Source organism: Dendrobates tinctorius, unplaced genomic scaffold (genome assembly GCF_039654945.1).
Source record: "Dendrobates tinctorius isolate UK_male_01 unplaced genomic scaffold, ASM3965494v1 ptg000030l, whole genome shotgun sequence".
NCBI lineage: Eukaryota > Metazoa > Chordata > Amphibia > Anura > Dendrobatidae > Dendrobates > Dendrobates tinctorius.
This window is the reverse complement of record NW_027361698.1, coordinates 63,038,692-63,065,840: the sequence shown is the minus strand read 5'-3', so window position 1 is coordinate 63,065,840 and position 27,149 is coordinate 63,038,692. Positions and strand designations below refer to the sequence as shown.

At 45.6% G+C, this 27,149-nt stretch overlaps 1 protein-coding gene across 1 annotated transcript in view; it reads right to left on the bottom strand.

Moving 5' to 3' along the window:
- The window catches only part of NAA15 (N-alpha-acetyltransferase 15, NatA auxiliary subunit), a 102,221-nt gene that overhangs the window by 28,230 nt on the left and 46,842 nt on the right, over nucleotides 1-27,149 (bottom strand). Inside the window, exons 7-18 of the mRNA XM_073572116.1 lie at nucleotides 25,568-25,687; nucleotides 21,825-21,920; nucleotides 21,615-21,721; nucleotides 10,879-10,951; nucleotides 8,088-8,257; nucleotides 7,673-7,825; nucleotides 7,428-7,556; nucleotides 6,912-7,125; nucleotides 5,181-5,374; nucleotides 4,877-4,985; nucleotides 4,691-4,789; nucleotides 4,405-4,548 (exon numbers count right to left, since the gene is read on the bottom strand). Coding sequence (XP_073428217.1) covers nucleotides 4,405-4,548; nucleotides 4,691-4,789; nucleotides 4,877-4,985; nucleotides 5,181-5,374; nucleotides 6,912-7,125; nucleotides 7,428-7,556; nucleotides 7,673-7,825; nucleotides 8,088-8,257; nucleotides 10,879-10,951; nucleotides 21,615-21,721; nucleotides 21,825-21,920; nucleotides 25,568-25,687 — 1,608 coding nt within the window. The remainder of the gene's footprint in view (nucleotides 1-4,404; nucleotides 4,549-4,690; nucleotides 4,790-4,876; nucleotides 4,986-5,180; nucleotides 5,375-6,911; nucleotides 7,126-7,427; nucleotides 7,557-7,672; nucleotides 7,826-8,087; nucleotides 8,258-10,878; nucleotides 10,952-21,614; nucleotides 21,722-21,824; nucleotides 21,921-25,567; nucleotides 25,688-27,149) is intronic.

The following is a 27,149-nucleotide window of genomic DNA, read 5'->3' as shown; positions in this document are numbered from 1 at the left end:
TCCACCTTTGGTATTTTAGTCCATTTCAATAGGTCTTCATCAGTGAACGGATACTTCCGTTTTGAGGCTGATGGGAGAAAACCCCTCTGGTCGTGTTTTTCCCACTCTCTTTTGATGAGGTCCTTAATTGCCGGTATCACCGGAAATGATCATCTCTTTTTTTCTGCCAATCCCGCAAACATAATGTCCTGCGCGGTTTGGGCTCCCCTTTCCTCTTCACACCCCATAGTATTTCTAACCGCTTTTACTAGGTTATCTACGCTGTCCAGTGGAAAACATGCGCGTCCTTCCATCTCCGAGGATGACGATGAGGACGTGAATGCGGAGCCTGAATTTAACTCCTGTTCTTCCTCTGACTCTGAACTAACAACAACCTGTTTCTTATGACTGGACTCTGAGGGAGTGCTGGCGCGGTTGATGGCTTGTATTTCCTCCCTAATTATGGCTCGGATATCTTTAGAAGATATCGTCGACCCCTGCCTGGTCTCTTTCATGCATTGTTTGCAGAGTTTTTTGGGGTAGGAGTCAGGGAGAGGCTCTGAACATAATGCGCATTCTTTATGTTTAGTTTTTTCTTTTTTCTTTGACTGAAGTGGGAGGTCAAAGGTAAGGGGGGGGGAGGAGGTTAGCTTAATAGGTAGAGTATATACTTTGCACACTCACCCAGTGAAGCTTAATACCGGGTCGGATGGCTGAGACGGTCTGGATCTGGTTTCTGCTGCCTCGCTCCTGCGGGCAGTCTCTGTCCTGGTGCTGCGGTCCCTGGTGGAATTGCCCCCAGCTGAATCCCCTGCTGGGGCCTGCGACTCCGTGGGGGACGACATGGTTCCATCGTTGCAGTGCTGCAGCGCTGTTTTATCTTCACTCCTGTCGTGCCCCCGGAAGTCGCCCTGTGTCAGGGCGCATGCGCCGCGTCATCGCCATCCTACCCCGGAAGTTCAACCATTACTTCCGGGGTATAGGAGCGTCGGGCGCCGGCCGGCTCCTGCGCCACCGCTACTCACACGCGCGGTTCGCGCGCTCATGGCTTCACCTCCCACGCTGTATCCCCACCAATGGGGGGGGGGGGGGGGGGGTGTTCTGCCTCCGGATGCCAGACCGGCCCGCTCCCTGGTAAGACCGGGCGGCCCTCCCCGGACCCGGTCATCACCGTTATGCCACCAGACGAGGGGGGAGCCGTCAAACGGAATCTCCCCCGACGCTGCTTCCGGACCGCAGCCCCTGCCGTTCCCGAGGAGACCGCACAGGCGGATGCATGGCCCAGGTAAGATCCTGCAGGATCCTGCTCCATTTGGAACAGGAAACCAAAACTGAGGAGGAAAGGCGGACCGCCCCTTTTATCTTTCCTGTAGGGTTTCCTGTTCCAAATGGGCGGATCCGATACCTCCAGTGGGTGCTGTCGTGGCGAAGAGTAAAACAGTATCTAATGCCAATCAGGAGCTCCTAAGGATTACAGAAAATTGTCATAATAGAGGCATGGAGTTGTGGGACAGGGATATAATACCACTACTTTAAAAAGCTTTAGTCAGACCCCCATCTGGAAAACACAGTTTGTTTGGTTCATAGAGTCAGAGAAAGCCACTAACTTGATAATGGGCATGCAGCATCTTCGCTATGAGGAAAGATTAAAAGAATTACATATATTTAGATTTGAGAACAGAAGTCTAAGGAGATTTGTGGTATCCCGGTACCCATACTACTGCTGCTGAATGAGACAGTTGTGTGGCAGTAGATTCGTTCCAGTGTGTCATAATTAGTTTGGGCACTGTGAGATAGGATGTAATACATTACATTGTATACTGACGATTTATAAATGAGCTTTGCTGCCATCTACTGGCCAATGTGTGTACCATATTGGTCAAACAACTGGTAGATTTGGGTTCCAGTACCATCTGCTGATGATACCCAATTATACACTTCTCATAATATCACGCCTGCCTTTTTGGAAAACACCAGTGATTGTCTTACCGCTGTCTCTAACATCATATCCTCCGTCTATCTGAAACTGAACCTGTCAAAAACGGAACTCCTCGTGTTTCCTCCCTCTACTAACCTACCTATGCCCAACATTGCCATTTCCGTGTGTGGTTCCACCATTACTCCCTAGCAACATGCCCATTGTCTCAAAAACATTTCTAGAATTCGACCCTTTCTTACTTTCGACTCTGCAAAAACTCTGTTTCTCTTATTTATTCTTGTCTCGACTATTGTAACTCTCTTCTAATCGGTCTCCCTCTTTCCAAACTCTCCCCTCTCCAGTCTGTCCTGAATGCTGCAGCCAGGATCATATTCCTCACCAATCGTTATACCGATGCCTCTACCTTGTGCCAGTCATTACACTGGCTACCCATCCACTCCAGAATCCAATACAAACTTATTACCCTCACCCACAAAGCACTCCATGGCTCAGCACCACCCTACATCTCCTCCCTCGTCTCAGCCTACCACCCTACCCGTGCCCTCCGTTCTGCTAATGACCTGAGGTTAACATCCTCAATAATCAGAACCTCCCACTCCCGTCTCCAAGACTGTTTATGTGCTGCGCTAATTCTTTGGAATGCACTACCCAGGTTAATACGATTAATCCCCAATCCCCACAGTTTTAAGCGTGCCCGAAAAACGCATTTGTTCAGACTGGCCTATCGCCTCAACGCAGTAACCTATATATCCCTGTGTGGCTCATTTAAAATTTTTTACCGTAACCAGGTTCCTCGCATCATGTTCTCACATGCTTTATGCATTTAATAGCCCTCTGCGTCTGTACTGTTAAATATTTAGACTATTAACTGGTTCATGCAGCATCACAGGAACACCCGATTCTTACACTAGGGAAGGTCCAAACAATAAAAGCAATTGTTACCATCTACCTTTCGTGTCTCCCCTTTTTCCTTATAGATTGAAAGCTTGCAAGCAGGGCCCTCATTCCTCTTGGTATCTGTTTTGATCTATGTGTTTATTGCTATGCTGTAATGTCTATTGTCTGTAGAAGTCTCCTCTATAATGTAAAGTGCTGCAGAATATGTTGGCGCTATAGAAATAAAATTATTAGATGAAAGTTAAGTGATTATTCTCACATCAAGCAGCTCATGGCTCTCACACTTCCTGAACACTGGTACAGACCACTTCTGTGTGGTTTCTAGGTGCCTAAGGAAGGCAGAGGAAGCAGGCACTACTGCTCCGAATAGTTTCTTGCCAGTCCACGCTGGGGGGACATTTTTCTCCTCAATCTCCTCCACAAAGGAGTGAAGCTTCATCCAGTCAGGAGAGATAACAATGCACATGTACTCCCCTCCATGCTGGTCATCCTGTTTGGTTCTAGCCAGGACCAGATCCAGATGGCTGCCACGCCACCGACTTCGTTTAACCTACCCTCTGCGAAAAGAAATGGTAGGATCAAAACTGTGAGTACTTCCACAATTTCGTGTTTCCACGGAAAGCCAATCTGTGAAGGTACCTCCATCTGTGTAATATTTCTTGGACTGCGCATACTATTTCCTCTAATAGCAAGTGAAGAGAACTCTGCTCCAGCCGCCGTGAGAGAGATCATAACCTGGCTTGTCTCATGAGGAGAGAACCATTACTTTCATATGCACAATATACTGTGAACCTTGCATTTAAGAGAGAGACTGTACCCCGTTACCTCTTTCAGTAAAATTGTTATATGTACAAGTTTACCTGCGTGTCTGGCTGCTTGAGATAGCGCAAACACCACAGGCGCTCCAGAACCAGGACCCAGACACCATCGCTACAGGAGTGCCCCCGGAAGTCCTATACCATCCACAAGTGCTACCGTGACATCATTATCTGCTGCCAGTGGGACTACATGCCCCAGCTGGCCCTTCTGCAACATCTGGTGCCTCTCCACCAAAGCATATGAATAACTAATAAAAGTACATAAACGCCTGTAGAAAAAAATTTGGTCTCAACCTGTTTCATGTAAAGCTCCCTGAAAAGGCAAGAGGAAACTGCTTCCATCTAGCGGAGAGAGAGAAAAAAAAACAAACCTCAATATCAAAAGGAGTCTAGGCTACTTCACCATTAGAACTAGCTGTAGATAGATTTTTTAAAAGAAGAAAATATTTATGTAAATGTTTAATATTTTTTCTCTAACATGTCGAACACCACTTGCGATTTAAGAGTCAAAAACTTGCTCTTTAGGACAGACCGTATCATTCACTACGATGGTGCCCAGACCATTTTTCTTTATCCTTTTCCATCCCTTGGTTGAGCATGATGGACTTGTGTCATTTTTTTTTTTCAAATAGACTATGTAACCTGCTCTATAGTTGGAAAGTGTGTATTATGGCATCTGAAAGACTGTAATGACAATTGTAATGGGAACTTTTCTAGTTTTTAATCGGCATGTCCAATTTACAAACATCTGTAAAGTTAAAAACCACCCACCTGATAATCTGTGTGATAAGGAGCCAATGTTCTCTTTAAGGAAAGTGTTATTGAAGTTTGCAGGACTTGTTTCCCCAAAAAGTCGCTTCACCTCTTGCTTTAACACTGTTCTAACGGATTCATTTAGTTCTTTGCTCTCCGATACTGTCAGAGCGTGGAGGGAAAAAATGAACAAACAGCAACTTTAATACACAAATATATGTATGTACAGCATTCCGGGCGCATACATCAAGTACATATTAAATACTGCAGAAGGACCATACCCATATATAAGATACAATATTACCTGCACTAAAGAAACGGATCAAGCACTGGTGGAGCCAAGGATGGTTTGGGTCTATGGCAAAGGCTCTCTTTGCGGATTGCAACATTAAAAGAAATTTTTCTGTAAGTGTAAGAAAAGAAAATTCCATTAAATAACATACCGGCACATTTACCTTTTAATTGGGGCCAAGTGTAGGCTTCTTTTTACCTTTCCTGAAGTAAATTTCAAAGGCATATAGATGTGTTTCTATTTTGTTCTTCACCAAATTCTTCAAAGGCGTTAAAAATTTATTAGCTTCTTCCAAAGGCTTGTCAACCTGTTTACAGACGGAGGATTCAGTGAATGCATTGTTACAAGCCAAACAGGCAATGCAATGACTTGTTACTGTCACCTGCACAAACATCCATCACTATCACAGACAGTATAATTCAGGTTAGGTACCTAGTTACAGATAGGAAAAAATACATTAAAAAAAAAAAAAGAGAATCCTTTCCATCCGTGACTGCGATACCTTGGCCAACTTTTCCGGAATAAGTTCTTCTTTTGGGCCGCCAATTTCCTCATCATCGTCCTCCTTTTTCTTCTTCTGGTTCCTCTGCTGCTTCTCTTTCTCAGCGTTTTTCTTCTCCTCTTCTAGCTGAGCTTTCTTTTGGGCTTTCCTTTGTTTGTTGCGCAGCTTCTTTAGTTCTTTGTCCGACATATTGGCTATCGCAGACAAGAATAATTTGTACCATAGATAAGTCATTGACGCACACTAATTTTGGCTAACAAAACAAATCTCACAAAACAAACATTATTGGCCATTTAACACACTACAGATGATCTTTTTTTTTTTCTTGCCTATTCTGACAGTCAGTCTAGGTTTTAAGCATAGAAAATTAACCCTTCATTAAAAAGACTATGTACACAAGGAGGAAAGGCAGCCAGTGTAATGAAGCAAGAGACTCAGATCTATGTCTGAGCCACATGTTTAGTTTATACAATATAAACATAGCCATAGAACGTTATCCACCCAAAGGAAGCCTAAAGTGTTTCCTTGCTGCATCACTCAAAGTCCAAAGCACTTACAGAAATAATTGACAAAACCTGTCACTCTATTCAATCCCTCCTAGCCACAATTTTACATGCTGGGGGGTGAGGAGGTATGTAGGTCACTTATACCACATTCTGGAGATTAGAGGGAGTCCTAGTGGTTGGCCCACCATAGATCTAAAGATTATCACTTAACTGATGGGTGATAGTTTGGGCAAACTGGGATAGTCGCTTGAAACTAGGTAAGGCAGGGATATTAGCATGCTCAGCAATTTAAAAAACTCCCTTACAAGTGAATGAAAAGAGTAAAGGTACTGTCACACTTAGCGATATTGCTAGCGATATCGCTGTGTCTGATACTTACCTACGACCCGCTCCCCCGCTGGTTATCGCTGATCGCGTGAGAACATCCAGGACCGTTTCTCGTCGTCAGCTTCCAGTGGCGTTTCCTGTAGAGAGACGAGCGACGCGTGGAGCCGGGCGATAGGACGTCAGGATCGCCTAGTGTGACAGGCAAGTAGCGACCCCCGACCCCTGCGATATTGCTGGTGAGATCTGCCTGTGTGGCAGCTCACTAGCGACCACTTAGCGATGTACCAGCGATCCTGACCGCGTCATATCGCTGGTCGGGATCGCTGGTGCATCGCTAAGTGTGACAGTACCTTTACACACATGCGGCGGAGTGTGATGGGCAACTGTTCAATGGGAGTAACTGTGCCATAAAAGTCACAGATAAGGCCATGTGCACACGATGCAGATATCCAGCGGATTTTTCCGCGCAGAAACGTTGCATGTCCGCATTGTGATGTACAGTAGCATGTTAATCAATTGAAAAAAAAAAAAAACCGCTGTGCAGACGCTGCGGATTTTTCCGCGCGGGTTTCTTGTGGTTCAAAATATGCAGCATGTCACTTTTGTACGGTTTTCCACCTGCTCCATTCTCCAAATCCACAGGGGGAAATTCGCAGGGGAAAACCGCACAAAAACCGCAAGAAAACAGGAAGAAATCCACAGGAAAAATGCAGGTCATTTGACCTGCGGATTTCTTCAATTCTGCGTGGAAAAATCCACAGGGCTAAAAAGTACGTCTGCACTTAGCCTAATAATAACCTTTAAAAACTCTTAATAGGCCCATACTTTTCTAGACACTTTTCACAATCGACGAGTCAGGCGCAAAACAAATGGAGTAGCAAATGATAACTACACGTACCAGTGTTTGCCTCCAGCTCCTTATTCTCATCTGTTATGGGGTTGTCATGGAGCTTCAGGTAAATTTCTATTGCGATCCGTGCTGCTTTGAAGTAAAATGGATGTTGTCTGAGGACGTCTTCTAACTTTAGCAAGTCCACATATGACCTGAGTGTAATTTTCCTCATACAGTAGGTGTGAAAATCAAACTGATCATCCGTGATCTCCACAAAATGCTAAAAACACACACACAAAAAAAAATCATATTCATTGATGTCTATCAAAAACCCGCCAACATTTTACTACGCTGTCAGTAAATATTCTCTTAGTTCCTGAAGTTCTTCTTTTGCTCTAAAATGCTCACGTGTTGCAGACAGGATGAAGAACTAGAACTCCTACTGCTATAGTGCCTTATTGCTGAGAATTTCTCGGAAAACTCATTTGTTAACCCTGGATGAAATATATGTGTACCGTTTCAAGTGAATAGAAAATAGGTGGCTCCAGTATTCTGTTATTCTAACAGTACACAAAGACTCACTCTTTCAATCTCATGGCATTTCTTAAGCGCTTCCCCAAACTTGTTCATAGATCTGTATGCTTGTGCACACTCCGTCTGGAACCACATACACTGCATCTCGTTCAGGTTCTCCACTGCGGATGTTCCCTCCTGCAGAAATGACAACATTTTTTTAAAACAACATTTATGGTTCTTGAATTGATTTTACAGTTGTTTTTAGCCAGAGAAAAACTATTAATGAATATGCCTGAGCACCAGAAACAAACCCTTGTAAACTTGGAGCACATTTCCTCTGCCTCTTTTATCATGTTGGCTTTCAGCATGTACTTTGCACATTTTGAGTTGATAAACCTATCTGCGGTATCCAGAGCCTGTGCTTCATCCATCCACCGTGCAGCCTCCTTGATGTTACCAGCGTGCTAAAAGAGAGAAGAAAACCCACATAACAGGAAGAAAGGATGACGGTTTATCAGAGGCTGCATTTTGCTGCAGATGTAGCACAACAATACCCTAATGCACACTGAAGAGCTCACCAAGACAGTTCACATAACCTCCATGCAACTAATACCCCAGAGGTTGAAATGATCAATGTACCAACAAGACCTGGTGATCTTACATCAATCTAGTGTTTGCTGAATTTCGCCTTCACGGAGGCGTAAAGTGCTGCCATCGTTCCCATACCTTGTAGATTTTAGCTTTCACAAGGAAGAGCTCTATCAGTGTTGGTGTGCTCTCTATGGCGGCATTTATATATTCCAGAGCTAAAGAAGGTTGCCCAATCTTGTCATAGTGCTGAGCCAAATAATACTGGACCCATAGTAATGTAGTCGGGGGTTCTTCTTTACCATCATCTATGGGAAGAGGAGAAACATTTAACTCTTACAATAAGATCTCACATTTCTATTTCTTAAAATCTACAAAAAGTTGTCATTTTAAATCATTAACAATTCAAATTCAATAAGTACACGTTCTTAAAAGCTTTGACCAACCATCCGAAAGGAGTTGGATACATGCAGTCATACAGAAATGCCGTAAACTACTAGAATTTACCCTTATCTATTTACCAGCACATAAAAATGGGAAAACTCTTCCTGAAAATGTCATTTTTATTGGAACTATACCAGAATTGCCATTTTTGTAGGGACTATGGGGACAACTCCGTATTTTCTCGTGAAAACTGGCATGAAATAAACTGTGTTCCAAATTATTATGCAGAAAGAGTTTAGGAGTGATAAGATTAGAACTTTTTTGTTTGTCATTTAAACTCATTGATGGTGATGTGTGTCAGGGCTCTTTATATCACTGAAAGCAATTGCAGATACCTGTGCAAATTAGTTTGGCAGGTGTGTCCAAATAAAGGCAGGACTACTTAAGAAGTCTGTTCCACATTATTAAGCAGCCTACATTTTTTGCCAAAATGGGAAAGAAAAGGATGTGTCGGATGCTGAGAAGTAACAAATTGTGGAGTATTTAGGTCAAGGCATGACTACAATCAACATTGCCAAGACACTTCATCGTGATCATCGCACAATCAAGAAGTATGTAGCTGATTCCCAGCACACACGTGTGCGTGCTGATAAAGAAAAATTGAGGACTCTTTCCAACAGGCAATTGCGTCAGGTTAAAAGAGCAGCTGCAAAAATGCCTTGTCATAGCAGCAGACAAGTTTTTGAAGCTGCTGGTGCCTCCAACGTCCTCCGAACAACAAGATGCAGGGTCCTTCAGAGGTTTGCAGCTGTGCGTAAGCCATCCTGTCGACCACCTCTATCCACTGCACACAAGCAGAAACGGCTCCAGTGGGCCAAGCGATACATGAAGACTGACTTCCAAACTGTTTTGTTCACCGATGAGTGCCGTGCAACGCTCGATGGTCCAGATGGATGGAGTGGAGGATGGCTGGTTGATGGACACCCCATGAAAACACGGCTAAGGCGCCAACAAGGAGGAGGTGGAGTAATGTTTTGGGCTGGAATCATGGGGAGAGAGATTGTCAGCCCCTTTAGGATCCCTGAAGGGGTAAAGATTAACTCCATAATCTATGTGGAGTTTCTAAGACAGCACTTCCTGCCATGGTTCAAGAGGAAGAACCGTGCTTTCCGCAGCAAGATCATTTTCATGCATGATAATGCACCGTCTCATGCTGCAAATAACACATCTGCATCTCTGGCTGCTATGGGCATAAAAGAGGACAAACTTATTGTGTGGCCACCATCTTCCCCTGACCTCAACCCCATTGAGAACCTCTGGAGCATCATCAAAAGTAGTGTCAATGATGGCGGGAGGCAGATCACATCTAAGCAACAGCTCTGGGAGGGTATTCTGTCCACATGCAAAACAACTGAAGCACAAACCATCCAAAAACTGACAAATTCAATGGACGAGAGAGTTCAGAAGCTTCTTTCCAACAAGGAGTCCTATGTGCAAATGTAACATCACCTAGAATAAAGTTTTGACTTGAAAACTGTTTGATTTAATTTTGTAATAAGCTGATAATGCTTATAATTTCACAACTGACCATTTTTTTGTTCAAAATAAAAAGGTTGAAAACTCTGCTGTGCATAATAATTTGGAACATGCATTTTGAGTGTTTCTTATTTTTAAAAATATACTGTTTTCATAGGCAGTTTGTTCAAAAACATTGCAATTATACTAGATTAGATGACTGGAAAATAACAATGACTGCAATTCATATAGGTAATTTAGAGAAAATATGAGGAAATATTTTTTGCATAATAATTTGGAACACAGTGTACTTTGAAAAGTCAATTTTTTTTCTCCCCAAATTGTAGCTGTGCAAAAATTTTGCAACTTTTGACAGTTTGTTACGCTAGTATAGAGCCGCCAAAATGGGAGGAGTCGAAGCATGGCCATACCCACAATTCAAATTCATTAAAAGTGCCGGCGTTTTGTGCACCAGAAATGCTACTCCAGTCGGTGGCTGGGGTAACATTTCTGGCAAGATGCACACTACTGAGAAGATGAGCTCCTTTATCCAGGGAAGTCTTTTTCATCCCTTCAAAATGTTTTTTTATGAGGCACGTTTCGATGTAAAAAAAAATTACCATAGAACATTTTATTTGTGGTGCACCTCATTATCAAGCGTAAAATAGGTCCAATCAATCTCAAGCAAATAAATTTTCATGAGATGATGACATGATCAGATGTAGCCGATAAATATGGGATATTGTATCAATGCCAAAACGTTTTTTACAAAGCTAATACAGGTGTAGAAATATATTCTACCATGTGAGTGTATGACTGTATACACCCCATGGTCTCATTCAAAGTTCTCAAATCACATTTTATATGCTCAAAATTAAACATAAATTGATGGGGAAAAAAGAGATAACAGTAGCAGCCTGACAGATCAGGAGGCTGGCCGCCTGCAGACTGGATAAATGTAGACAATGATACATATACATTGCACACATACATATGAAAGAAATTACATAAAACCATAAAACATACAAACCATTCATGTTAAACAACCGGCAACTTTTTAATGATGTATCATAACCCACTACAAGATCTTCAATAATCTCCACCTAAGGAACAGTATGAAAGAATTACCAGATAAGTGCAGTACCGAAGAAGTACACGAGGAGAAAAAGATAAAATCAGTTGAGTGACTCGTTACTTTTTATCTAAAGAGAGATTTAGTTCTCTCTAGTGTGTGTACAGTACAGACCAAAAGTTTGGACACACATTCTCATTCAAAGAGTTTTCTTTATTTACATGACTATGAAAATTGTAGATTCACTCTGAAGGCATCAAAACTATGAATTAACACATGTGGAATTATATAATTAACAAAAAAGTGTGAAACAACTGAAAATATGTCTTATATTCTAGGTTCTTCAAAGTAGCCACCTTTTGGTTTGATTACTGTTTTGCACACTCTTGGCATTCTCTTGATGAGCTTCAAGAGGTAGTCACCGGAAATGGTTTTCAATTCACAGGTGTGCCCTGTCAGGTTTAATAACTGGGATTTCTTGCCTTATAAAAGGAGATTTTTGTGTACTCACCGTAAAATCTCTTTCTCTTAGCCTTTAATTGGGGGACAAAGAACCGTGGGTGTTATGCTGCTGTCCACTAGGAGGCGATACTATGCATAATCTGAAAAAGATTAACTTTGGCTCCTCCTCTGCAGTAGACACCCCTGGACGGCGTCAGCCTTCTCCAGTTTTGTGCAAAAGCATTAGGAGGAATATACCAGAAACATAACCATGCCTGTAAGAAGGCTACTATAAACCAGCTCAAACAATATGAGAACCCAACCGTAACAACGGCCCGCAAGGGCAACAGGGTGGGAGCTGTGTCCCCCAATTAAAGGCTAAGAGAAAGAGATTTTACGGTGAGTACACAAAAATCTCCCTTACTCTGTCGCCTAATTGGGGGACACAGAACCGTGGGACGTCCCAAAGCAGTCCCTGGGTGGGAAGCAGTGGACGAATATTGTACTGACAGTTCCCTAAATTTAGGGCACTGCCACCTGCAGGACCCGTCTACCCAGGCTCGCATGCGCTGAGGACTGGGTATGCACTCTGTAGTGTTTTGTAAATGTGTGCAGGCTAGTCCAAGTGGCTGCCTTACACACTTGATGTGCCGAGGCTTGATGCCGAATGGCCCAAGAGGCCCCTACCGCCCGCGTAGAGTGTGCCGTGATACCGTCCGGAAGAGGAGAATTGTTAAGGCAGTAAGCCTCTTGAATGGTGGACTTGATCCACCTAGCAAGGGTGGCTTTGGAAGCCGGTAGGCCCTCTTGCGAACGCCTTCTGGAAGAAGGAAAAGTGAATCAGACTTCCGGAAGGGAGCAGTCCTAGACACGTAAATACGCAATGCCCTGACAAGGTCAAGCGTATGCAGAGCCTTCTCCACTCTATGAACGGGAACCGGGCAAAGAGATGGTAGTGAGATTTCCTCATTGAGGTGGAAGGTGGACACAACCTCCGGAAGGAAGGATGGCACTGTACGGAGAACCACCTTGTCCTGATGAAAAACCAGGAAGGGTTGTCTGCAGGAAAGAGCTGAAAGTTCGGACACCCTGCGTAGCGAGGTGATTGCCACCGGGAAAACCACTTTCTGTGATAGAAGGCGGAGTAAGACCTCCTTAAGGGGTTCAAAAGGAGGTGTCTGTAGTGCTGTCAAGACCAGATTGAGGTCCCACGTCTCCAACGGATGTTTGTAGGGGGGAACCAATCGGGAAACCCCTTGGAGAAAAGTCTTCACTTGCGGCTTGTTAGCAATACGCCTCTGAAAGAGCACTGAAAGCGCTGACACCTGGCTCTTAAGCGAGCCCAGCGACCAGGCCTGACTGAAGGAAACCGAGGACCTTTGGAAGAGAGTAGGGGAGTGGGATGTGCCCACGAGATTCGCACCATGTGAAGAAAGCCTTCCAGGTACGATAGTAAATCTTGGCTGAAGTTGGCTTTCGAGCCCTGATCCTGGTTTTAACAACGTCCGGTGAAAAACCTGCTTGGGTCAAAACCCAGGTCTCAATGGCCACGCCGTCAAATTGAGAGCCCCTGAGTTCTGGTGGAAGAACGGGCCTTGTGACAGAAGGTTGGGACGTGTGGGGAGACGCCAGGGAGCGTCTGCTGTGAGTTGCACGACGTCGGCGTACCATGTACGCCTGGGTCAGTCTGGAGTGATCAGGATGGTGGGAACACCCTCTTGTTTGATCTTCCTCAGGAATCTGGAAATCAGGGGGAGGGGTGGAAAAGCGTACAGAAGCTGGAACTGGGTCCAGTCCTGAACCAGGGCATCTGCTCCGAGCGACCGCGGATCGCGCGTCCTGGCCATGAAATTGTGACCCTTGGCATTGAGATGGGATGCCATCAGATCCACGTCCGGGGTCCCCCAACGATGGCAGATCTGACGGAAAACTTCGGGATGGAGAGACCACTCCCCCGAGTCCATTCCTTGACGGCTGAGATAGTGGACCGCAGAGAGTACCGACCTCACATCCTCCGCCCAGTGTAGGATACGTGTTACTTCGTTCATCGCCTGAATGCTACAGGTGCCGCCTTGATGGTTCACGTATGCCACCGCCGTGGCATTGTCCGACTGCACTCTGATATGAGAGTCTGCTAGCAAGTGATGGAAGGCTTTCAATGCCAGGAAGATGGCCCGAATTTCCAGGATGTTGATGGGCATGGTCGCTTCCATTGGTGACCACTTGCCTTGCGCACTGTGATGTAGGTGTACCGCGCCCAAACCCGTAAGGCTTGCGTCGGTGGTCAAAACCTTCCAGTGACCGGAGAGAAAGGATTTTCCCCTTGCAAGAGAGGTTGGCTTGAGCCACCAGTGCAGGTACCTCTTGATTTTCGCTGCTAACCGGAACTTCCTGTCGAGGGAGAATGGATTCCTGTCCCAGGACTTGAGGATGGCCAGTTGAAGGGGTCTGAGGTGAAACTGGGCAAATGGTACCGCCTCCATTGCCGCTGCCATCCTACCCAGTACCCTCATGGCATACCGGAGAGATCGGGGAAACCTGCGGAGGAGAGTGTGAACTCCCAAACGGAGGGCCAGTGCCTTGTCCCTGGGGAGGATCACCAGACCCCTGGAGGTGTCGAATAGCATCCCCAGGAAGGTCAGAGAGCGACTTGGGGTAGTCGAGGACTTCTGTAAATTGACTAATCATCCCAGGCGACGCAGAGTGTCGATCGTGATTGAGACGTTGACCTCGCAGTCCTTGAAGGTGGGGGCCCTGATGAGAAGGTCGTCCAGGTATGGAACGACTACTATGCCTCTGGAGTGCAGAACGTCCATGGTAGCTGCCATGACCTTTGTAAATGTTCTGGGAGCCATGGCGAGACCGAACGGGAGGGCCACAAACTGGTAATGGTCTTGGTTGATTGCGAATCTGAGAAATCTCTGATGGGCGGGAGCAATCGGTATATGCAGGTATGCGTCCTGTATGTCTATGGAGGCGAGATATTCTCCTTTCTCCATGGATGCAACGATTGACCGGAGAGATTCCATGCGAAAGTGACGAACTCGAACATACTTGTTGAGTTGCTTGAGGTCTAGTATGGGTCGGACGCTGCCTCCCTTCTTGGGCACCACGAACAGGTTGGAGTAGAACCCTTGGAAGCGCTCGTCTGCTGGAACCGGTATTATGACTCCTGCTTGCAGGAGGGATGAAACCGCTTGATGGAAGGCTCGAGCTTTGAGTGGAGGTTTTGGAGGGACAGAGAGAAGAAACCAGTGCGGTGGGCTGGTAGTAAACTCGATCTTGTATCCTGAAGACACTATTTCCTTGACCCACCTGTCTTCTGTATTAGGCAGCCAGACCTGCTGAAAGAGTAGCAGTCGTCCGCCTACAAGTGGGGTGTTTTCCGTAGGGCATTTGTCATGATGAAGGAAAAGTCTGAGCTTTTCCTCCCTTGGATTTTGCCTGGCTTGCCTTTAACTGCCAGTTTCTGTCCGGCCTCTGTGCCGCCCGTGTGTTGTCCCTGTGAGGGGAACGGTTACGATTTTGTGCCGGGCGCGAGACGGACCAGCCTGAAGAATTCCGAAAGGATCGGAAACGAGATTGATTACGTCTTTTAAACGTGCGTTTTGGTTTTAGCTGAGGGAGGGAAGTACTTTTACCCCCGGTAGCATTGGATATCATTGTATCCAGCTTTTCACCGAAAAGACGGCCACTGAAGTACGGGAGATTTGTTAGGGACTTTTTTGGAGGCCGCATCCGCCTTCCATTCTCTTAGCCAGAGAATACGCCGGATTGTGATGGCGTTTGATGCTATTCCCGCTACCCCTCTTGCAGAATCCAACGCTGCATGGACCATGTAATCTGCCACTACTGCAATTTGCACCGCCTGGTCCGCCAGCTGAGGATTTGAAGCTTGGAGGCCCTGTTGTAATAGATCAGCCCAGGCCATAATGGCCTTGGCTGCCCAAACTGAAGCAAATGCAGGAGCCAGAGAGGCACCTGCCGCCTCGAAGATTGAACGAGCCATGCGTTCTACCTGTCTGTCTGCTGCGTCCTTGAGGGTTGAGCTGTCCGGCAGCGAGAGAAGCGTTTGTGCTGCCAGCCTAGAGACTGGAGGATCCACTTCAGGCGGATCTGTCCAATCCTTAGTGTCCTTCTGTGGGAAGGGGTACTTTGCCTCTAAGTATTTGCGATTGGCGAATTTTTTTCTCAGGCTGCGAAAAATGCTTAGAAAGTATTTTTTGAAATTCCAGGTGATTAGGAAAGACCTTAGATGGTTTCTGAACACTTTTAAAGGAAATCTTGTGTTCTGGTACTTCAGGGGTTGGATCAGAAATGTCCAGCACCCGAAGGATGGAAGAGATTATATCCTCAACTAGCGCAGTATTGCTAGGGGGGCAAGGGAGCAGAGCGCTCTCTGTTTCGTTATCTTAGTTGGAGTCACATATGCCCTCTGAGTCTTGCGCATCGCTAAGGAGCTCCCTAGCGGGCGAACTAGGGCAGAGGTGTTCTGTGGTCTGGGATCGTTGTGGAGATCCACATTGTCTTTCTCTATCGGGGGGACGGTCTCGGTGACCTGTAGCCACTGTGCCTCTCCCTGGAGGGGGACGACCTAGTGCTATGTGAGGACGCAGATGAACGCGACCTGTGGGTCCGCTTACGTCTCGAACTGTCGGAAGCGGCCTGTTCCTGAGACCTGACGTCCCTTTGCTGGGTAACGTTCATAGCCGAGACATGACCTTGCAGAGCCTGCAGTAGTGTGGAGGTCAGGTTATCTATAGACCTTGTCATAGACTGCGACATCTGAGTCGCCCATTCCGGCACAGTAGCGGCCGCAGAAGCGTTGGTAGGGACTTCTTGGGGTTCTGATCCTGTTTTTTGGGTACAGTCCCGGCATTGCGGGTACGTGCTGCCGCTGGGGAGAGTGGCCTTGCAGGCTGTGCAGACTGCGTAAAAGCAGTCTTGCCTGGTCCTTTTCCTTGAGCCCGACATAGTACCTATTCGCAGAGGCCCTACAGGGGTATCTATGCAGAGGAAAGGAGGAGTAGGGGAGCGTTATAGGTTACTGGAACTCACAGCTGAGTACAAAGAACCCAGCTGTGATCTTACCCCACCGGTGCTCCCCCTAGGTCCAGCGCTGATAAATCCCACATCCAGTGCCCCCCAAAGACCGCTGTGCTGCCTTCAGTTTCTTCAGGTGCAGCAAGATGGCCACCGGACTCTGAGGTGGAGGGAGAAGGGGGCGGAGAGCTGAAAAGGGCGCACGGAGCTATGTAAAAGCGAGCCCTTCCTGTCTCGATCCGCCCCTTCTATGACACTGCAGTCATTTTTTTTTCATCCAGGGGCGGGCCGGGGGGCGGGAATAAGGCGGCGACTTCGGCTAGGCCGAAGCCGCGGCCTAAATTTGATAGCTCATGCCCAGAAGGGTTCCAGGACGGCGCGGTTGTCCGGGGGAGGGTCGGATTCCAACCAGACCTCCCCGGATTGAATGGTAGGCTAGCGGTGGGGACATGAGCGCCACCTGGGCCCTGTGGGGGGTCCCTTTGAGGCGCTATGCAGGCTGGTGCAGCCGCAGAGACAGGGGCGCAGGGAGCCTTGTCTCTGACAAGTGCCATGCCTGCCTGCACCTCCCCCGGTCCAAACAGGAGGCCGCAGCTGGGCTGGGGTCCCTGGACATGTAAGTGGCCGAATGGTGCCTGGTACAGGCCCTACCTGCGGTGTCTCGACCTAATGCCCCCAGAGGGGGATTAGGGAGGGTGCTGCTGTCACCGTCAGTGGGCTTCGTCCTACCCTCGACCTCAACCCAGAGCCCAAGGAACTGGGGAAGGAGGGAGGGGGCCTCGACTTCGAACCAGTCCCTGAGGGACTGGGGAAGAGCCATCTCGACCTCAACCGGGTACCCCTTAATAGGGGACCGAGGAGGGAGCCATGCCGTGAGTCTCACTGGAGACCCGCTTTTCTTCATCTGTAATCCGTTGAAAAAAATTAAGGAAAAAAACGGAAGAGAGAAAAAAATCTTAGGTGTGCCTCCTTGCGACACTAAGCAAAAACTGGAGAAGGCTGACGCTGTCCAGGGGTGTATACTGCAGAGGAGGAGCCAATAATCTTTTTCAGATTATGCATAGTGTCGCCTCCTAGTGGACAGCAGCATAACACCCACGGTTCTGTGTCCCCCAATTAGGCGACAGAGTAATAGGGTTGGGACCATTAGTTGTGTTGTGCAGAAGTCTGGTGGATACACACCTGATAGTCCTACTGAATAGACTGTTAGAATTTGTATTATGGCAAGAAAAAAGCAGCTAAGTAAAGAAAAACGAGTGGCCATCATTACTTTAAGAAGTGAAGGTCAGTCAGTCCGAAAAATTGGGAAAACTTTGAAAGTGTCCCCAAGTGCAGTGGCAAAAAAAACATCAAACGCTACAAAGAAACTGTCTCACATGAGGCTCGCCCCAGGAAAGGCAGACCAAGAGTCACCTCTGCTGCGGAGGATAAGTTCATCCGAGTCACCAGCCTCAGAAATCACAGGTTAACAGCAGCTCAGATTAGAGACCAGGTCAATGCCACACAGAGTTCCAGCAGCAGACACATCTCTACAATAACTGTTAAGAGGAGACTTTGTGCAGCAGGCCTTCATGGTAAAATAGCTGCTAGGAAACCACTGTTAAGGACAGGCAACAAGCAGAAGAGATTTGTTTGGGCTAAAGAACACAAGGAATGGACATTAGACCAGTGGAAATCTGTGCTTTGGTCTGATGAGTCCAAATTTGAGATCTTTGGTTCCAACCACCGTATCTTTGTGCGACGCAGAAATGGTGAACGGTTGGACTCTACATGCCTGGTTCCCACCATGAAGCATGGAGGAGGCGGTGTCATGGTGTGGGGGTGCTTTGCTGGTGACACTGTTTGGGATTTTTTCAAAATTGAAGGCATACTGAACCAGCATGGCTACCACAGCATCTTGCAGCGGCATCCTATTCCATCTGGTTTGCATTTAGTTGGACCACAATTTATTTTTCAACAGGACAATCACCTCAAAACACACCTCCAGGCTGTGTAAGGGCTATTTGACCAAGAAGGAGAGTGATTGGGTGCTACGCCAGATGATCTGGCCTCCACAGTCACCAGACCTGAACCCAATCGAGATGGTTTGGGGTGAGCTGGACCGCAGAGTGAAGGCAAAAGGGCCAAAAAGTGCTAAGCATCTCTGGGAACTCCTTCAAGACTGTTGGAAGACCATTTCCGGTGACTACCTCTTGAAGCTCATCAAGAAAATGCCAAGAGTGTGCAAAGCAGTAATCAAAGCAAAAGATGGCTACTTTGTAGAACCTAGAATATAAGACATTTTCAGTTGTTTCACACTTTTGTTGCTAATTATATAATTCCACATGTGTTAATTCATAGTTTTGATGCCTTCAGAGTGAATCTACAATTTTCATAGTCATGTAAATAAAGAAGACTCTTTAAATGAGAAGGTGTGTCCAAACTTTTGGTCTGTATGTATGTATGTATGTATGTATGTATGTGTGTGTGTGTGTGTGTGTGTGTACACACATACAATATTAGTGATAGTTTTGGACACACCAGTTCATGCCACAATTTTTCTTGTTCTTATTGAATGTGAACATTGTAGTTTCAGACTCAAAGAATCTAAACCATAAAGTAATAGATATCGAGACATGGATTAAAAAAAATATGCTTGAAACAAACCAGAATGTGTTGCTCCTTCACTTCCTCCTTTTCACTGTCCTACACTTTCACTCTGCGGTCTAACGCATCCCAAACCAGGTCAGTTGGGTTGAGGTCAGGTAATCATGGGGCCATGTTATCGGACTCTTCTCCTTGGTATGTCATGCCACTGTAGAATGATGTGGTAGCCATGCGGAGTAAATGTGCCTTGAATTTGTAATAAATCACCAACAGTGTCACCAGCAAAGCAACCCCACACAATCACACATCCATGCATCACAGTGGGTACCACACATGTAGAAACCATCTGTTCACCTTTTCTGTGCCTCACAAAGACAAGGTGGTACTGGTTAGTATTAAAAATCTAAAATTTTGACTAATCAGACCACAATACAGATTTCCACTGATCTGATGTTCAGTCATTGTCTACCTTAGCCCAAACAAGGTCTATTCGTCTTTGTGGTCCTCAGTAGTGGCTTCTTTGCAGTAATACGACTGTAGTGGCCTACTTTTCAAAGTTTTTTCTGGACAGTTGATGTTGAGATGTATCTGCTAGTTCATGACTGTGCATCATTTATGAGGGTTTTGTCTGAGCTGCTGTCCATTTGTGATTTCTGAGGCTGGTAACTGAAGAAGACATTTTTGGTCTTCCTTTCCTGGGGTGGTCCATAAGAGAGCAAGTTTTACCACAGTGATTGATGGTTTTCATGACTGCACTTGATGATACTTTTAAGATTCAAGCAATATTCTGGATTTACTGACCTTCATAACTTAAATTAATGATGGACCGTTGTTTCTCTCAGTTGAGTGATTCTTGTCATATACTGACTTAAGGCCCCGTTACACATAACGATGTCCCAGCGATCCCACCAATGATCCGACATGGATGGGATCGCTGGGACATTGTTAGGCTGATCGCTGGTGAGCTGTCACATAGACAGTCCCTCCAGCGATCAGGACCAGCGAGCAAGCTGGTTTCTAATGTAAACAGCGGGCATCCAGGAGCCGTGGCTCTTGGATACCCGATGTTTACATTGGAAACCAGTGGCCAGCATTGCTGATTGCTGGTCTCTCGCTGCCACACGCAGCGATGCGTGCTGGCCAGCGGGAGACCAGCGATCAAAAAATGGCCCAGGCCGATCATGCACGATCAGCGATACCCGGCAGGGGGGGCCGGTCGCTGATCCCCGTCACACACAGCGATCTCGCTGGCGAGATCGCTGTGGCGTCACAAAATCAGCGATCTCGCTAGCGAGATCGCTGTGTGTGATGGGGCCTTTAGTTATGAAGAAGTCAACACTGTATTGAACCGTTTGCCAACATTGCCCCTGCAAAACATACCCGTTGGTTGCAAACTCTTTCTGAAAGGCTGGTGAGTACACACATGAACCCCTGACAAGGCATACCTGCTCACTGAAAGCCATTCCAGATGACTACCTGATGACTCTGCTTAACAAAATGGCAATGGGGAGGTAGATATTGGATTCAGTTGGATGAACACATAGGTGGGCTATGTTGCTGAAGTAAATCAATTCTTAAGAAATGATGAAGAAAAGGCTTTTTATTCACAACGCGTTTCAACGCTGTACCGGCATCTTTTTCATGTGGGAAAAAAAAAAAAGTCAAAAACCAAATGACATTTTGTTTCTTCACTTGAGAAAGACGCTGGTATGGGCGTTAAAACATGTTGTGAATAAAAAGCATTTTCCTCATCTTTTCTGAAGAATTGAATCACTCCAGCAGCGCAGACCACCTACATGTTCAACCAACTGGATCCAGTATCTCCTGGAGGAGTTGTGCCTGCTTCCCACATCTAGATTTACACAAGGGGGAGAGGGGTAATTTGAAAAATTTAAGTTTTAAACACAGTCTTGTCTTTCTCACACGTTTCCTTACTCAATGCTCTCATACATGTTCCTTCGTAGTTTTGCTGCCATCAGTCTGAATCTACAATTTACAATAAGTACAAAGAAAACCATTGTACGGACGGTGTGTCCAAACTTTTGACAGGGACTCTACATACAAATACACTTTTGTATTTCAAGGCAATTACAGAAATGTGTATATAACATGGCATCTTTGAGATAGAAGAGTAAAAACACAGATTTCCTTAAAGGCCATCCATACATTCAAGTAACTTTTCAGGATTAAGCTGTCCTATGTGAACATGTGGAATAACACTATTTCTAGTGTTTTTAGATCCTACATTTTTACAAGTTTCACCTCGTCAGGCATTATATTTAAGGCCGTATTTACACATTATGTTTCACAGTTCAGGTACCGACTGTGATTCTCAGACTGGCCGCCGGTCGCCTGGCACGACAGCCTCAGACATATATGTAGCCGTCATGCTCAAGACAGGAGACAAGTGTGTTTATTGGAAAAATACCCCTATACATTTCCATATGACAATTGTGATGTATTTATGCAAATATCTCTTTGCAACGACAAGTTGTGTATATTATGGCAGAAATATCCCTCACTAATTGTGCACAATCCTACTAAAAACATTAAGGTCAAGAACACATTTCATTTCAATAAAATCACAAATAATTGAAATTTCTAACATGTAAAATTGTATATACCTTTTCTTTGTCACTGTACAGTGATCGCAAAGTGTTAAAAACCGGGGGGCACCCTTTACTGAAGTTCATTCTCAAATACTTATCCAGACACACTCTGAATTTTTCACCTGAAAGAATTATTAATATAAAAGGTACAATCATTTCATGGGATAAAACAGTAAAAAAAAACAGCAATAAGATAAAAAAAAAAATAGAAGTCAAGTGTGTCACCTGTTAAGAAGTTTAAAGGCAATCGTCTTGGCACCAAACCTCTGGGATATTTAATCCAACTGTCCTCATAAATCTTCAACCTTTCTTCCATGGTGGCTGTAGGAGGGGAGAAAAAAAACATCTCCATTATAAAATATATATGCACATCACAGCATACTTTAGCAAAAATGATCATTTGATGAGCGAAATTTAACAGCACAGAGATCATGCTACATATTTTATGGCCAGGTAATTTTAGCAATTTTGAGGAGTATTTGCAGTAATGACCCTTTTCGGCAGCACACAGTAATAGTGCTCCTCTTAGCGCAGAGTAATCAGCCACCTTTGTGCAGCATAAACAATAAAAGTTTCTTCTTGTGCGTTACACAAGACAATTATAAGGGTACGTTCACACTAGGTGTTTTTTTCAGGATTTTTTTATGCAGCAAAACCTGATCTCATGGCAGGAAAGAAGCTGCAGAAAAAAAAGCAGGTTTTGCTTGCGTATTTTTGCTGCGTCTTGTGCATGCTGATAAAAAAAAAAGTCCTATTTTACAGAATAGGGTTTTGGCACACTTGTTTTTATTAGGTACTAGCTGAAGAGCCCCGCGGTGCCCGGGCATAGTAACTAACTACGGTTAGTTATAACAAAAAAAAAAATATATATATATATATATATATATATATATATATATATATATATATATCTATCTATATCTATCTATCTGAGTGTAGAGCTCTGCCCACTCCGCGTAGCCACATTCACTATAATCCATCCCGTCAGCCAGAGCTACTGAACTACTACCTCTAATATCCCACATCATCCCGTCAGCCAGAGCCACCGGACTACTACCCCTAATATCCCACATCATCCCGTCAGCCAGAGCCACCGGACTACACTACTACCCCTAATATCCCACATCATCCCGTCAGCCAGAGCCACCGGACTACTACCCCTAATATCCCACATCATCCCATCAGCAAGAGCCACCGGACTACACTACTACCCCTAATATCCCACATCATCCCGTCAGCCAGAGCCACCGGACTACTACCCCTAATATCCCACATCATACCGTCAGCCAGAGCCACCGGACTACACTACTACCCCTAATATCCCACATCATCCCGTCAGCCAGAGCCACCGGACTACTACCCCTAATATCCCACATCATCCCATCAGCAAGAGCCACCGGACTACACTACTACCCCTAATATCCCACATCATCCCGTCAGCCAGAGCCACCGAACTACTACCCCTAATATCCCACATCATCCCGTCAGCCAGAGCCACCGGACTACACTACTACCCCTAATATCCCACATCATCCCGTCAGCCAGAGCCACCGGACTACTACCCCTAATATCCCACATCATCCCATCAGCAAGAGCCACCGGACTACACTACTACCCCTAATATCCCACATCATCCCGTCAGCCAGAGCCACCGGACTACTACCCCTAATATCCCACATCATCCCGTCAGCAAGAGCCACCGGACTACACTACTACCCCTAATATCCCACATCATCCCGTCAGCCAGAGCCACCGGACTACTACCCCTAATATCCCACATCATCCCATCAGCCAGAGCCACCGGACTACTACCCCTAATATCCCACATCATCCCGTCAGCCTGGGGTCAGAACCAGAGCACTGAGTGGAATGGTCCTAACTTCCATACCGGGGAGCCCTTTAAGAGAGGTCTAGCATCAGAACCAGAGCACTGAGAGGATTTGCCCTGACTTCCATACCAATGATCCCTTTAAGAGAGGCCTAGGGTCAGTACCAAAGCGCAGAGTGGATTTGCCCTAACTTCCATACCGGAGATCCCTTTAAGAGGGGCCTTGGGTCAGAACCAGAGGGCTGAGTGGATTTGCCCTGACTTGCATACCAATGATCCCTTTAATAGAACCCTTGGGTCAGTACCAAAGCGCAGAGTGGATTTGCCCTAACTTCCACACCAATGATCCCTTTAAGAGAAACTGGAGTCAGAACCACAGAGCTGAGTGGAATGGTCCTAACTTCCATACCGGGGATCCCTTTAAGAGAGGCTTGGGGTCAAAACCAAAGCGCTGGATGGATTTGCTCTGACTTCCATACCAATGATCCCTTTAAGAGGGAAGATGTGCCTATAGGATGGAGGATGTGTGATGGGACTATCGGCACGGGAGGGGGGATTCATTTCTGTCATTTAGTTTGGAGAATCAAAGGCTTAGGGGTGATCTTATTGCAATGTATAAATATATGCGGGGACAGTACAAAGACCTTTCTAATGATCTTTTTACTCTTAGACCTGTGACGGGGACAAGGGGGCATCCTCTACGTCTGAAGGAAAGAAGGTTTAAGCATACTCACAGACGCGGATTCTTTACTGTAAGAGCAGTGAGACTATGGAACTCTCTGCCATATGATGTTGTAATGAGTGATTCACTACTAAAATTTAAGAAGGGACTGGATGCCTTTCTTAAAAAGTATAATATTACAGGTTATAATACACTAGTTTCCTTAATATTGCGTTGATCCAGGGAGCTAGTCTGATTGCCGTATGTGGAGTCGGGAAGGAATTTTTTTCCCCAATGTGAAGCTTACTGTTTGCCACATGGGTTTTTTTTGCCTTCCTCTGGATCAACATGTTAGGGCAGGTTAGGACAGGATATGGGTTGAACTAGATGGACTTAAAGTCTCCCTTCAACCTTAATAACTATGTTACTATGTGCTCTGCTCCTGTCTGAGGGGCAGACAATGGCTGGGAGCTTATGTTCCCTGGGATGCTAGATCTCTCCCACGTCAGTGTCTGCTGAGGTGTTGTCAAGTGGGAAAACTTGCTCATAGCAACCAATCACAGCTCAGCTTCTTTTAACCAGCTCTGGTGAAATGAGAGATGCTCAGTGATTGGTTGTAAGGAAAACTGTTGCTCATAGCAACCAATCACAACTCAGCTTCTTTTGAACAGCTCTGGTGAAATGAAAGATGCTTCATGATTGGTTGGTGATACACACATGCATGTATATATATATATATATATATATATATATATATATATATATATAGATAGATAGATAGATAGATAGATAAGATAGATAGAGAGAGAGAGAGATACACCGCTATTCAAATTAGTGCAACAATAAATGGTGCAATAATAATAGTTAAAGACATGACTAGTCAGCGTGCGCTGCCTCCGCCCAGCACTGCTGGAGGTGACTGACACGTCTTTGCCTTGTGTGCTCACTGGGGGAAACCTTTCAATCACCAGCAACAGCGCTAGGAAGAAAAGACTGAAATAGACTGGAGAATCTTCTAAAGGCCCCGTTACATTTAGCGATGCACCAGCGATCCCGACCACGATATGACCCGGTCAGGATCGCTGGTGCATCGCTAAATGGTCGCTAGTGAGCTGTCAAACAAGCAGATCTCACCAGCGATGCAGCAGCGGTCGTACTTACCTGTCAGAAGCGGCGAGGGTGACCGTCTTCCGCCTGCGTCCATGGCGACAAGAAATGGACCAGGCCGATCTCGCGCGATCAGCGACAGCCAGCGGGGGAGCCGGTCGGAGGAGAGTATCACATGTAGCAATATCGCTAGTGATATCGCTGCTGCGTCACAAAATCGGTGACGCTCTAGCGATATCGCTATGTGTAAAGGGCCCTCAAGTGTCTCTGGAATAATACAGACTTTAGCTATTTCACACAATGTTTTAAACAACTGTATGGGTTTTGATCTTATCTTTTTATCTATGGAATTTTAACCTAACTAGACCTTACCGGGTTTAACAGCCTTCTCTAAGCCTTTATAATAAGCCCAGTTCTCTGGGCTTCTGTCCAGCAAACATCTGTAGACATCTGCAGACTCTTCAAGGCGACCCAAACGAAGCAACAAGTCCCCTAAAAAAAGAAAATTAAGAAATAATACATAGCCACAAATAGACTATATGGAAAGAGCTACATGGCGACTTCGGCAATCTAATATATAAAGCTTAAGTGTGTGTGTGTGTGTGTGTGTGTGTGTGTGTGTGTGTGTGTGTGTGTGTGTGTGTGTGTGTGTGTGTGTGTGTGTGTATGTGTATGTATGTCCGTCCGGGATTGGCATCCGCACCGTCGCAGCTACAGCCACAAAATTTGGCACAGTCACACGTCTGGACCCCGAGAGTGTCCTAGGCTATGTTGTGAGGCGAAATTTTAACCCTGCGCGTTCCAATTCACCAAACAATTTTGCCCCTATCTACATAATGGGGAAAAAGTGTGTGTGTATCAAGCCTCACCCCTCATTATGATGTCATAATGGTTGCCATGGCGACGCTGATGTCATCATAGGTTGCAAACCCCGCCGCTCATTATGATGTCATAATGGTTGACTAGGGGATGGAGGATGTGTGATGGGCACGGGACTATGGGATGGCGGATATGTATGATGGGCACTGGGACTAATGGGATGGCGAATATGTATGATGGGTATATGGGCACTGGGACTAATGGGATGGCGAATATGATGGGTATATGGGCATGGGACTATGGGATGGAGGATGTGTGATGGGTATATGGGCATGGGACTATGGGATGGAGGATGTGTGATGGGTATATGGGCACTCGACTATGGTATGGAGGATATGTATGATGGGTATATGGGGACGGGCCTATGGGATCGTGGATATGTATGATGGGTATATGGGCACGGGACTATATGATGGAGGATAATTATAATTTGCTATAACTAACCACAGTTAGTTACTATGCCCGGGCAGCGCCAGGCTCTTCAGCTAGTACAACATTAAAATCAATATGTGGCAGTGATAACTAACTAATGATGGGATGGATTATGTGGTTGGACTGCACCATGTAAGTTAGGCCTCTTTCACAGTTCAGTTGTTTGACGTCAGTCAAAATCCGTTTTATAACAAAAAAAAAAAGCGGATCCACCATTTTTTTTTCCCCATAGACTTGCATTAGTGGCGGATTATGACTGATGGTCGTCCGTTGCATCCGTTTTTTGACGGGTCCGTTTGAATTTTAGCGTCCGCCGTCTGGAGTAGACGGACAAAGGAACGTTTTTTTTCCAGCGGTGGACCCGATATTTTAAACTGCGCATGCCCGGAAGATCTTTCCTTTCATGCATTTTAACCCTAAACAGCGTTTTGGCAGCGGCGAAAAAAAACTGTCTCTCTGACAGTTTGCAACTGACGTTAAACAACTGAAGTGTGAAATGGGCCTTAATGTGACTAGCATGACAGTCAACTAAAATCAAAATCTGCTGGATTTTAATGTGGCCACATTAACTATTATTAATTAACAAGTTACAGTAGCATAGACCATTATCATAATGTCACAAGTCCAAAGTTGCCTTTTTTAG